The following is a 13,095-nucleotide window of genomic DNA, read 5'->3' as shown; positions in this document are numbered from 1 at the left end:
TATGAGGAGTTCTATATTTGAGGGTTATTTGAATTCTTTCATGCTGGTTACAGTGAATAAAGAAATTCTTATGAATCTGTTTTTGAATGAAGTACTGTAGTTGAAATTTAGTTGAAGTTGAAAAAGCAGCAGAAATGAAAAATATATTTGAAGCCTTCTAATTCCATAATGTAAATCCTAAATTTTTACTGGGAATAAAATAATAATAATAAAATTATATATTTTTTGTTACTTATACTGAAATTATTAAATAAGATTATTTTATAATAATTTTTAAAAATTTTTAATCATCAATATTTTCTCTTCCATCGTGGTTTTGGTATATGTTGAACCTCATTTATATTTGTTAAATATAACGTTCCAGTTACATGCCAGTAGGGAATACATGCTGACTACTATATATACCCGGGCCCAGATATATATAGTAATTAATGAGAGACATTTTTTTTTTATATATATAAAAAATCTGAAAACAAATCCTAAAGTAAATCCAAGGAAAGTGCAATGTTTTATCAGATTGAATAAACATACTGTTTTGTCTTGTTTTTTTTTTTTTTTTTCACTTTTTACACAAAATGAGTAATATTTAATGTCACATTTTATTAAAAAAAATTTAATTAATCCAATTCATAGTAATATAGTACTTTTATAATATGAAAATAAACTAACACAGTCATGTTAAACTAATGGGCCAGTGTGCCATCAAGCATTGTAATCTTTTATAGATTATCTGTGTTAAACCTATGAAGGTAATGATGAATTGTGATATGTAAAGGAGATAGATTAATATATAATTTAAATAAGATTGTAAATTACACAAACCTTCATAAATGTTGTGGATCATAAGATCACATATTTTTATTCTGTGTGTATGCACAGTTATATGCAGATTTTTTAAGCACTGGTAGCTTTTACCAATTATTCTTTTTTTTTTTTTTTTTCTTTTTTTCAGCATGTCCAAATTTATGATTTTCCATTGCACTGGGAAGTGCTCCATCCCCAAGGTCACAATATCCACTGTTGCTGTGCGTGGATTGAGATTAATGCCTTACTCACACCAACAGGCAATATTGATTGCCCATTGCAAGAGGCATATCAGAGATTAAGTTCATCAACTTCCCTAGCCATGAGACAGCTGGCCTACACCATATAGTTGGGGGCAGAGGGATCTCATTAATCTGTTCATGATATGTTATAAAATGACATATCACTTGGTAACCAGACAGTCACAGTCTCTACTGCCATGTTACTTGGTCAGATTCAAATTACTATATTTTAATGGTGCCAGAGTTTGTCACTCATCTGTATGTGTATTTTGTTAGAAGCATATGCATTCATTGGCTGAAAAATCTGGATCAACTCAAAACAGGAACCTGACTCCTTTTACCTGAGATTAGCTGGCTACAGCTTTAGATGAAGGGGACTTTAAAAATTCCTCCAGTAATCAATATCAATTGAATTCAGACTTCTCCAAATAAGTGGTAGACTGATTGTCATTATGTTGTTGTTCAATCAGCAATCAAATTACTGGAAAGTCTTGGTTCAATAATGAGGAGCCGACCGGGCTAGCCAGGTGGGTAAAGTGCCTGCCTGGCAACCCAAAGGTCGCGGGTTCGAATCCCGCCTCGGGCTTGGATCAAAGTACTGCAAAAACCTTGGGAGGTGCATTATGGCCACAGAAGCCGATGCGCCAACAACTACCAAAAAATAAATAAATAAATAATGAGGAATAGAGTGATGACACAAAAATATAAAGAAGTTGGAAGGAAGATACAAGGGAAGGTGGAATTTAAATAAGATGGTAGGTTACTACTAGTCTTTGAAAAAGTAGTTGTGGTGTAATGTATGTAAATAATACCATAAAAGGTACATCAGAGAGATTTGGTAAAGCTGCATAAATTTTCATTACCATATTAATATTCTTTTGTTTTTTCACTTTAATTTAGTCTTGTCCATTTTTTATTAAAAAACGTGTACATATTATTATTTAGATAAGTTAACTAAAATTTAAAAAAAATAAGGAAACTCATGTTTTCCTTCTCAATTTGTGAAAAATCCTTACACAATGCAAAATAAATGGATGCATTTTCAAATCAGTATAGCAAACTTAGAAAGAGTAACATATTGGAAATAGAAACTTCACTTTGAAAATTTGCAAAGTGGAGTTTCTATATTTGCAAAGAGTAGTTATATCTCAGTTAAAGTTAATAACTAAATTGTTATAGTTATCTGCTTTTCTCACTTGTTAAAGTTATCTGTCATTTGAAATATTTGTAAGAAAATAATTATTATACATTATTTTGTCTAGTATGAATCAGAGCTGTACTACTCAATATGTTCTACGTTTAATAATATTAGTAAAATGATAAGAGGAGTTTACCTCAATATAGTGCGTAGAACACTTCTCAATAAGAGTTTAAAAATTAATTAGATAGTATGAATCAGAGCTGTACTACTCAATATAGTTGAGTAGTATAGTTGAAGTATTCTACGCACTATATTGAGGTAAATTCCTCTTATTATTTTACTAACATTATTTTATCAAAATTTAAAATATTAAAATTAATTTTTGTTCTGTTCTTGATGTAATTAAAATAGTGGATAACCCTTGTGCTACTTCACCTTGTCAAAATGGAGGAGCATGTTCTGAAATTAATGGAACCTTTAGCTGTACTTGTCTTCCTGGTTGGACTGGAAATAAATGCCAGCATAGTAAGATGATTTTTGGTTTTTTACTATTTTAGTTTATAACAATTTTATACTTTTATGAATTTTTTTCAAAATTTCTTGTGGAATTCATTTTTCGAAATTATAATTTTATATAAATCATTTATACACAATGTTATCAAAAGTATTGGAATACCACTAGATAATCACATGATATGTAAAATATAGCCTATGTTTTTTTTAAAAGATATTAAAGTAATGTAATGTAATTGAACTGGAGAATGTCTAATTCAGTTTTAAGTGAAATGCCCACATAAATAAGAGCTTTGAATGCAGACAGGTAAGTTGGGCACCACATTGTAGGACTTAGATGGATTTTGGAGACTACAAAGATAACACAGATCAATATATGAACATATCATATGGGAGTATAAGATGAAATGAGGTGCAAAAGATAACAACAATGTGATTGAATACATCTTGTTGAATATTAGTTCAACGTACAGAAAGTATGGCATTTCATCGAGATGGTATTTATGGACAAGCTGTAGTATGCAAGCCCATGATCAAAAGTCAGTTCTCAGTCATAATAGTTCAGTGGTTTTGTATATAGTGGTTTTGTATGCATTGAAACTGAACATTGGAGGATTGGAACTGTGGAGGAGATGGAAAAATCTGAGTCTGGAGAATGCTTTCATATGGACTGCATCATCCAAACTGAGAAGCACACTAGTGGAAGTGTGATGGCATGGGTCTGCTTTCCATTATGTAAGACTGTTGATTTTTGTTGATGTTACAATGAATGAATTGTCTTGTTATGATATCCTAGACAATTGTGTATTTCCTTTGCCAGTGGAATTTTAGAGTGAAGGACCATACACATTTCAGCAGAAGGACACTCTCTTCCATAAAGTGCAACACAAAATGAACTTGTTTTGAAGAGAAAAACATGCTATCATTGGAATGGCTAGCTCAGACTGTAACCTCGTTCAGTATTTATGGGATTGGATTGGAGAGGTGTATGCAAAATTGACTATGGAGGTAATTCACACACTCTATGAAAACATTTCCTACATGAGGAACGAAAATATATATTCTTTGAAAATTGGTGGAAAGAAAAAAACAGCAAAAACTTGTTTACATATATAAACTCTAAAAGGAAGGGGATGAATCAGATTAGTCCATTTGATATCAATGGCTTGACTGTAGATGATCATACAGGGCTGACAGTAGAGGAACCAGTAGCAGGAAGTGATCACGGAGTTCTACAGTGGATGATGATGAGAGAGGTAGCAGTAGTAAAAGGCAAAGGAATGGGTTTTAATTTCAGAAAAGGCAATTACAATGCCTTAAGGTACTACATGGCCTCTATTAACTGGGTAGATATCACGCAGAGAATGAATACATTTGAACTGTGGTATGCTTTTAAAACATTAATCACAGATGCCTTGAATGCGTATTTACCATTAAAAAAATACTCCACGAGGAGGGTTCCAAGTTGGATGAATAGTGAAGTTGTCACATTACTTGAGCAGAAAAAGGTGGCATGGAAAGGTTACAGAGCAATAAAAAGTACTGAAGCCTATAACAGCTACAAGATGATCTGTAATAGAGCCACAGAAAAGGTTCAACAGGCAAAGGCAGTTTATGAGAAATCACTAGCAAACAGAGCAAAGAGGGGGGGATAAGGAATTCTTCACATATATAAATGCCAAGAAGGCAGGACAAACCAGATCGGACCTTTACGTAAGGGAAAGGGGATAGTATTAAATACACCAGCTGCCATTGCAGATAAACTCAACAGTTATTTTGCATCGATATTTACAAATGAAAGACCTTTTGTGGAAATGGGAAATTGTGGGAGCGAAGTTGAAAAATATGTAATTAATGATATTGAAATTTGGCAAGATTATTTAATGAAAAAACTTTCGAGCCTACAGGCCAGTAAGGCTCCTGGAGTTGATGGAATATACCCTATAATCTTAAGGGAGGTGGCAAGTGAGTGCATTGAACCATTGAGGCTAATTATGCAAGCATCACTAGACTCTGGGGAGATTCCCTTGGATTGGAAAAATGCCAATGTATCTCCTATACATAAGGGTGGCTCTAAGAGTGAAGAGGGAAATTATCAACCTGTCAGTCTGACGTCAGGGGTAGGGAAAATCATGGAGGCAATGATCAAGGGTGGAATTCAGGATCATTTGGATCGAATTGAAATTCTCAAGGATACTCAGCATGGTTTTGTAAAGGGAAAATCATGTTTAACAAATCTGGTTCACTATTTTGAAAGGGTCACTCACGAGCTGGATTTAGGGAATAATTTCGACATTGTTTATTTAGATTTCAGCAAAGCTTTTGACTCAGTCCCACATGAGGGTTGCTTTATAAGCTGGAACAGGTTGGAATCACTGGGGAAATCCTTAGATGGATAGCAGGATGGCTTTAGGGCAGGAGGCAGAGGGTTGTGATAAATGGCTATTCCTCAGATTGGGTTGATGTAAGAAGTGGGGTTCCTCAAGGATCAGTATTAGGACCACTGTTGTTTTTAATTTTCATAAACGACATCGATGAAGGGATAGAGGGCGTGATGTCTAAATTTGAAGATGATGTTAAAATTGGTAGAGTAGTTAATGATCATTGTCAAGCTGAGCTTCTTCAGAGAGACCTAGATAGACTTCAGGAATGGTCAGAAAAATGGCAGCTATGCTTTCATCCAACAAAGTGTAAAGTATTATACCTGGGAAACAGTAATCCCAAAATAACTTATTCATTTGGTGGAGTTCAACTAAACCCAGTACTGGAGGAAAGGGACTTGGGTGTTACGATACAGTCAGACATGAAATTTTCTGAGCATTGTAAACAGGTTGCAAGGAAGGCCCATGGTGTCCTATCGATGATCTATCGAACTTTTGCAAGTAGAGATAGGAACGTGATAATCCCATTATATAAGGCTTTTGTTAGACCACACTTGGAATACTGTGTTCAAGTATGGAGACCGCACCTAAAGAAAGACATTGAGCTTCTTGAAAGGGTGCAAAGACGGGTAACTCGCCTGGTGAGATCAGCAAAAGGGCGTCCTTATGAAGAAAGACTTCGAATATGTGGGTTGCAGAGTTTGGAAACTAGACACCTTAGAGGAGATTTGATTGAGGTGTTTAAGGCTCTGAGAGGGATCAGTAAAATGAATGAGGACGAAATTTTCAAGATTATAAATGATGCTAGAACTAGGGGACATAAATTCAAGTTACGGGGGGAAATGTTTAGATTGGACTGCAGGAAGTTTTATTTTAGCCAGCGAGTTATAAATTATTGGAATAAGTTGCCTACATGGGTGGTAGAGGCTGATAGTTTGGGGAAATTCAAAGGTCATCTGGATAGTATCTTCGGGTCAGGGAAGCGCATAGGATGATAGGTTTACTTTCTTTTTCTTTTATTAATTATTATTATTTATATATTTATTTATTTTATTTTATTATTATTTTTTTTATCATTGTTCTGTTCATTTTTTTTTTTTGGCTGGTGCAGCCAAAGGCTTTCTTGCACGATGTGGCCATTACTAATACTAATACTCAGATAGCTGCCAAAAATGAATGAGTATTTTGCATCTACATTCGAGGCGGAGAGGACTAGATGTTTATCAAGCTCTAACAGGGAGTTAAATGATTTTGTAATAACTGAGAGCAAAGTGGAGGAGAAATTGTTGAAGTTAAACATAAGAAAGGCACCTAGGGTGGATGGGATCTATCAAGGTTATATTAAAGGCGGTAGCAAAGGAAGTGAGCAAACTCAGCCATAATTATGGGAGCATCTTTGGACTCAGGGGAAGTCCCTACGCACTGGAGTTGTGCAAATGTATCTCCAATTCACAAAGGGGATCAAAGGGTGGCACGAGTAATTACAGGCTGGTTAGTTTGACTTCTGTTACAGGGAAAATAATGGAGTCACTGGTTAAAGAAGCATTGCAGGATCATCTAGAAAAGACAGTAGTAATAATTCAGACATGGCATGGGTTTGTTAAGGAGAAGTCTTGTCTAACCAATTTGATTGGATACTGTAACATGGTCACAAAGGAACTGGATGCAAAAAATAATTTTGATATCATATACTTGGATTTTAGGAAAGCTTTTGATACTGTTGCACATGGAAGACTACTGTACAAATTGGAGCAGTATGCATTAAGGGCAAGTTGCTACAATGGATAAAAGGATGATTGAGTGGGAGAAGACAGAGAATGGTAATCAATGGATACTGCTCTTTGGGGACTAATGTTATTAGTGGTGTCCCCCAGGGTTCAGTGTTGGGCCCATTGTTGTTTTGTATATTTATAAATGATATTGATGAAAGTATATCAAGCTTAATGTCAAAGTTTGCAGATGATACAAAAGTTGGGAGGGTTGTTAATAACAGTAATGACAGTATGCTGCTGCAATAGGATCTGGAAAAGTTGGGCAGATGGGCTGAGAAGTGGCAACTGAAGTTTAACGTTGACAAATGCAAAGTACTACATATGGGTAGCAGTAACACCAGAGGAATGTACCAACTGGTACATTTCTCTGGTGTTATTGCTACCCATATGCAGTTCAAATGAAAGAGATCTGGGGGTAATTGTGCAGTCAGATATGAAGTTTTCTGACAGCACAGACAGGCTGCAAGAGTAGCTCATGGTGTCTTGTCAATGATATACAGAAATTTTGCTAGCAAGGATAAGGTGATTATCCCCTTATATAAGGCAGTAGTCAGGCCACACCTTGAGTACTGCATAGTCTGGAGGCTTCATTTTAGAAAGGATGTAGAGCTGCTGGAACAAGTACAGAGAAGGACAACAAGATTGTTGAATGGAACAAAGGGCTGCATTTACCAAGAAAGTCTTAAGTCTGCAAATTGCAGCATCTGGAGACTAGGCATGTGATGCGATCTGATTGAGGTGTATCAATGCTGATGGGATTTTCTGCTTGCTCAGATTACAAACCTGAGGGTGCATAAACTGAAATTGAGGAAAGACAGTTGTCGAATAGATGTGCGGAAATTTACCTTTAGCCAGCGGGTAATTGATTGCTGCAGCAAACTTCCATCTGTCGTATTGTAGAAGTTGAAAGCTTGAATAAATTCAAGGTAGAACTAGACAAACATTTGGAATGAATGGATGGGTGAAATGGTGTTTTTTTTTTTTGGTTGATGCTGTATAATCTTGCTTTCTTGCATCATATGCCTCTATTAATGCTAATGCTAAATATAAGTTTGCCGTGTAAGTAATCTGCTAAAATGAAAGTCAGATGTGGGCCTATTAAAATTGTGTTTTTTAGTCACTTATGTGATGTCTCTTGGTGCTCAAATACATTTTATAACAGTGTATATGTACTTGTGTATTATGTTTTGCTTATTTATACATTGAACTTTCATGTGGAAGATGTGTCAATGAGAATGAGGTAGTATTTCCATACAACTTTTTAAAAAGAATTTGACATTTTTTTTTTTTTTTTTTTATTTCGTATGATGTGATCAATACACGAAGGAACCAGTTTTTTCTTGCTTCCTTCGTGTATCGTGGCCGGGATATCCAACCAACCGGTTGGTTCGGCACCATCGTGATATCCAGCCCGAGGCGGGAATCGAACCCGCGACCTTTGGGTTGCCAGGTAGGCACTTTACCTACCCGGCTAGCCCGGTCGGCAGAATTTGACATGATATGAGGTGTGATCAAAAATTTCTGAATCATAGCCAAGTGGGATGTCTTTGTCTGTGCTTGGTGCTGAATGTGAAGAAATGAGGCACCAACTCAGCATTATCATTGGCCTTTATGAGAGCTTGAAGAGTAGAGTGGATGCCCTTGAAGGCGTTAAAATGGAGCCCATCAAGCTCTCAGCTGGCCAACTCAATGCCAGAGCTCACACCTGAGCATCAGACAATGCAGCAACAATACCCAGGGCAGAATACACTGCTCCTACAGGAGGTAGCTATTGTTGGTGACTCTTATTATTAGGGAAATGGGAAATATATTGTGCAAAAGCAATAGCTGGAATAGGGCCAAGGTATGTCTGCTAGGGGCAAAAGGTCACAATGTTGTAGAGTAGATATCATCTTTTTAAAAAGTACAAGGAAACTTTGAGGAAAAGTCATAAATTAGCGTTGAATATGAAAGTGTCAGGAATTCTGCCAAAGGCATGACAGAGGAAGTATGTGATGAGAGCTTTGTCAATAATTTCAGCCCTGGAGAGATTGTGCAAGGCTCGTGGGGTAGAATTTTTCTCAACGTGGTCTGTGCTTGTTAATAGCATTAGCATTAGTAGAGGCATATGATGCAAGAAAGCAAGCTTATGCAGCATCAGCCAAAAAAAAAAAAAAAAAAAAAAAAAAAAAATGCTCCCATTTCACCCCTCCGTTCGTTCAAAATACCTGTCCAGCTGAGCCTTAAATTTATTTAGGCTATCAATTTCCACAACAAAGTATGAAAGTCTGTTCCACCAACCAACTACCCGCTGGCTAAAGGCAAACTTCCGCACATCTATCCTACATCTGTCTTTCCTCAATTTCAATTTATGCCCTCTCAGGTGATTATTTTGAGCAAGAGGAAGAATCCCATCAGCATTTGAACATGCTCAAACCATTCAAGGCTTTATACACCTCAATCAGATCACCTCACTGGTGCCTAGTCTCCAGACACTGTAATTTGCAAAACTTAATCCTTTCTTCGTAAGAGCAACCCTTTGTTCCATTCACTAATCTTGTTGCCCTTCTCAGTACTCGTTCCAACAGCTCTACATCCTTCTTAAAATGAGGCCTCCAGACCTGTACACAGTAATGAAGGTGTGGCCTGATCATTGCCTTATACAAGGGGATAATCACCTCCTTATCCCTGCTAGAAAAATTCCTGTATATCATTGACAAGACACTGAGCTACTCTTGCAGACTGTCTGCACTGCTCAGAAAACTTTATATCTGTCTGCACAATTACCCCCAGGTCCTTTTTGTTCTCTACCATTGTCAGTGTAGTACCACAGAGTTTATACATCACTCTGGGGTTGCTGCTTCCCATATGTAGTACTTTACATTTGTCAATGTTAAACTTCATTTGCTACCTCTCAGCCCATCTGCTCAACTTTTCTAGATCCTGTAGCAGCCTGCTGTCATTAGTGTCCTTAACAACTCTGCCAACCTTCGTATCATCTGCAAACTTGGACATTAAGCTTGATATACCATCATCAATATCATTTATAAATATAGATAACAACAATGGACCCAACACTGAACCCTAAGTATAATTAAGGGACTCCACTAATAACATTAGTCCACGACGAGCAGTGTCCATTGATTACCACTCTCTGTCTTCTCCCACTCAACCATCCCTTTATCCCTAGCAGCAATTTGCTTCCAAGCCACACTGCTTCAATTTGTTCAGCAATCTTCGATGTGCAACAGTATCAAAAGCCTTTCCAAGATCCAAATATATGATATCAAAGTTATTCCCTGCATCCAGTTCCTTTGTGACCACATCATAGTATCCAATCAGATTGGTCAGGCAAGACTTTCCCTTAACACAACCATGCTGTGTCCGAGCTATAACTGAAGTATTGTCTAGACGATCCTGCAGTGCTTATTTAACCAGTGCCTCCATTAATTTTCCTGGAACAGAAGCTAAACTAACAGGTCTGTAATTACTCATGTCATCCTTTGATCCCCCTTTGTGAATTGGGGGATCAGATCAATTTCTGCCTCCTTTATGTTTATCACCGGGTGCCTTTTTTATGTTTATCTTCAACAATTTCTCCTCCACTTTCCTCTCAGTTATTACAAAATCATCTAGCTCACTGCCAGAGTTTAACTCACCTCTGGCATTCCCCTCCCTGAATAACTGCTCATGGGTGAATGTAGATGCAAAATACTCATTTAGTTTGTTAGCCACCTGAGCAGGATCATCAACAGTTGAACCATCAATATCCAGTGGACCAATCTGATTCATCCCTTTCCTTCTAGAGTTTACATAGGTAAAGAACTCTTTGTTGTTTTTCTTTGCGTCCTTTGCCAAGGATTTATCATAATTTGCCTTTGCCTGCCTAATCTACTTTGTGACTTGGTTACAGACCAGTTTATATCTATCATAGGCTTCCATGTCACCTATTAATTTATATGTATCCCATGCATTTTTCTTCTCTGCCATATGTCTCATTAGTTCATCTGACATCCATTTAGGCCTAAACCTTGAACAATATTTCTTAGTTGGTATGTAAATCCTAGTAGCTTCCAAGATGAATTCTTTGAATGTGTCCCATTTTGAATTTGCTGTTGGTAACATCATCAGTTGGTCCCACCGTATAGAATTTAAATACTGTCTCAGACCACCGTAGTCATCTTTACCAAAGCAAAAACCCTTCCCTTTACCCCTGATGGTAGTTGCCTCTTTGAGTAAATCCCATTTGAGCACACTGTGATCACTGCCACCTAGTGGTTCTATATCTGCAGATTCTTAATGCATGAAGAATCACTACTGATAATCAGATCAAGAGTATTACTCCTTCTAGTTGCCTCCCAAATATGCTGATGTAGAAAACAATCATCCAATAAATCTACAGAAGCCTTGCTTGTGTGTGAGTGACCAACCCACAAATTCCGGTCAATATCTGGGAAATTAAGATCCCCCATTATAAGACTCTCTGATTTACTAGCCCACTCTATTTCCCTGTACAGTTTCTTATTATACTCATCAGAGTCATTAGGCCTATAACACACTCCTACTCTCAATTTTGATCTCCCAGTACTTACAGGAGAGATTACTTCTACAGAGACGGGATACACATAAACAGAAAGGGTGCAAGAATATTTGCTGATGCTATTGTTGCAGCTTTAGGTAGGTCTGAAAACCGCAAGCTTGGCAGGGGGAGATATGCAGACTAATTGATTAATAGCGGCAGGCACAGGAAAAAAATGATTCTTGCACTGTTTCCAGTGGAACGTGCAGCAGCCTTGAAAGCAAGGTGCTGTGGATTTTATTTGTGCATGTGCCTGCTGTAAGTCATCATGGAACAGATAAATACATAGGCTGTTTTAGGGTAACTAAGAGTAAGAACAAGTGCATATATATTTTCATGTACACCAATGCTAGGAGCATAGTAAATAAATTTAATGAATTAGAAGTACTGGCCAAGTCATCAAATACTGTGTGGATATCAGAGGCATCATGTCACTCAGATATAAAGAATGCAGAAGTTGAGTATGGGGGAATACAATGCATACAGAAAGGATAGGAGGGGGTGGGGTTATGCTCCCAGTTAAGAAGTGCACAAAATCTACAGCAGTGCATCCAGTTAACATGGGTGACCAGTACAATGGTGAGTCAATTTGGTGTGACATAAGCACCGGGAAAGAAAAAATAAGAGTAGGAGTGTGTTGTAGGCCTAATGACTCTGATGAGTATAATGATCAACTGTACAGAGAAATAGAGTGAGCCAGGAAATCAGAATGTCTTATAATGTTGGATTTTAACTTTCCAGACATTGAATGGAATTTGTGAGTTGGCCACTCACACACATACTATCAAGTGTATTTATTAGATGACTGTTTTCTACAGAAGCACATTATTACAGAGGCAATGAGACAGAGAAAGAGAGTGTGATACTCTTGACCTGATTATCAGCAGTAATTATTCATGTATTAAGAATCTGCAGGTGAAAGACCTGCTGGGTAGGTACAATATGGCCTTGTGCCATTAAACAATAAACCAACAACAACAACAGCCTACTAGGTGGCAGTGATCATGGTGTGTTGATCTGGGATTTACTTAAAGGCATAAGGGAAGGGGTTTTGCTTTCGTAAAGCTGACTATAGTGGTCTCAGACAGTTTTTAAATTCTATACGGTGAGATCAACTGATGATGTTACCCGTCAGAAAATTCTTAAATAGGAAGCATTCAAGGAAATAATCAAAGAAGCTACTAGGCTTTTCATACCAACTAAGAAATACCATTCCAGGTATTTCTTAGACCGAAATGGATGTCAGGTGAACTAATAAGACTCGTTGCAGAGAATAAAAATGCGTGGGATGCATATAAATTATCAGGTGATACAGAAGCCTATGGTAGATATAAACTAGTCTGCAATCATGTCGCAAAGGATGTTAGGCAAGCTAAGGCAGATTATAAGAAATCATTGACAAAGGATGCAAAGAAAAATAGAAGACTTCTTTTCTTATGTAAACAGTAAAAAGAAGAGGATGAATTGCATAGGTCCACTTGATATCGATGGTTCAACTTTTGATGATCCTGCTCAAGTTGCTGACAAGCTGAATAAGTATTTTGCATCTATATTCACACATGAGGGATTCTTTAGGGTAGTGGATGCCAGAAGTGTATTAAACTCTCCCATGGAACTAATAATTTTGAAATAACTGATAAAAAGTGGAAGAGAAATTAGTGGTTAAATGTAAGAAAGATGCCTC

The 13,095-nt window shown here is 37.0% G+C and overlaps 1 protein-coding gene across 1 annotated transcript in view; it reads left to right on the top strand.

Moving 5' to 3' along the window:
- The window catches only part of LOC150088530 (protein jagged-1b-like), a 329,274-nt gene that overhangs the window by 223,705 nt on the left and 92,474 nt on the right, over nucleotides 1-13,095 (top strand). Inside the window, exon 7 of the mRNA XM_090370220.1 lies at nucleotides 2,599-2,712. Coding sequence (XP_090226346.1) covers nucleotides 2,599-2,712 — 114 coding nt within the window. The remainder of the gene's footprint in view (nucleotides 1-2,598; nucleotides 2,713-13,095) is intronic.

This window comes from Mastigoproctus giganteus, chromosome 3 (assembly GCF_048544385.1).
Source record: "Mastigoproctus giganteus isolate SK-2022 chromosome 3, ASM4854438v1, whole genome shotgun sequence".
Classification (NCBI taxonomy): Eukaryota; Metazoa; Arthropoda; class Arachnida; order Uropygi; family Thelyphonidae; genus Mastigoproctus; species Mastigoproctus giganteus.
This window is presented reverse-complemented; position numbering and strand designations above follow the sequence as displayed.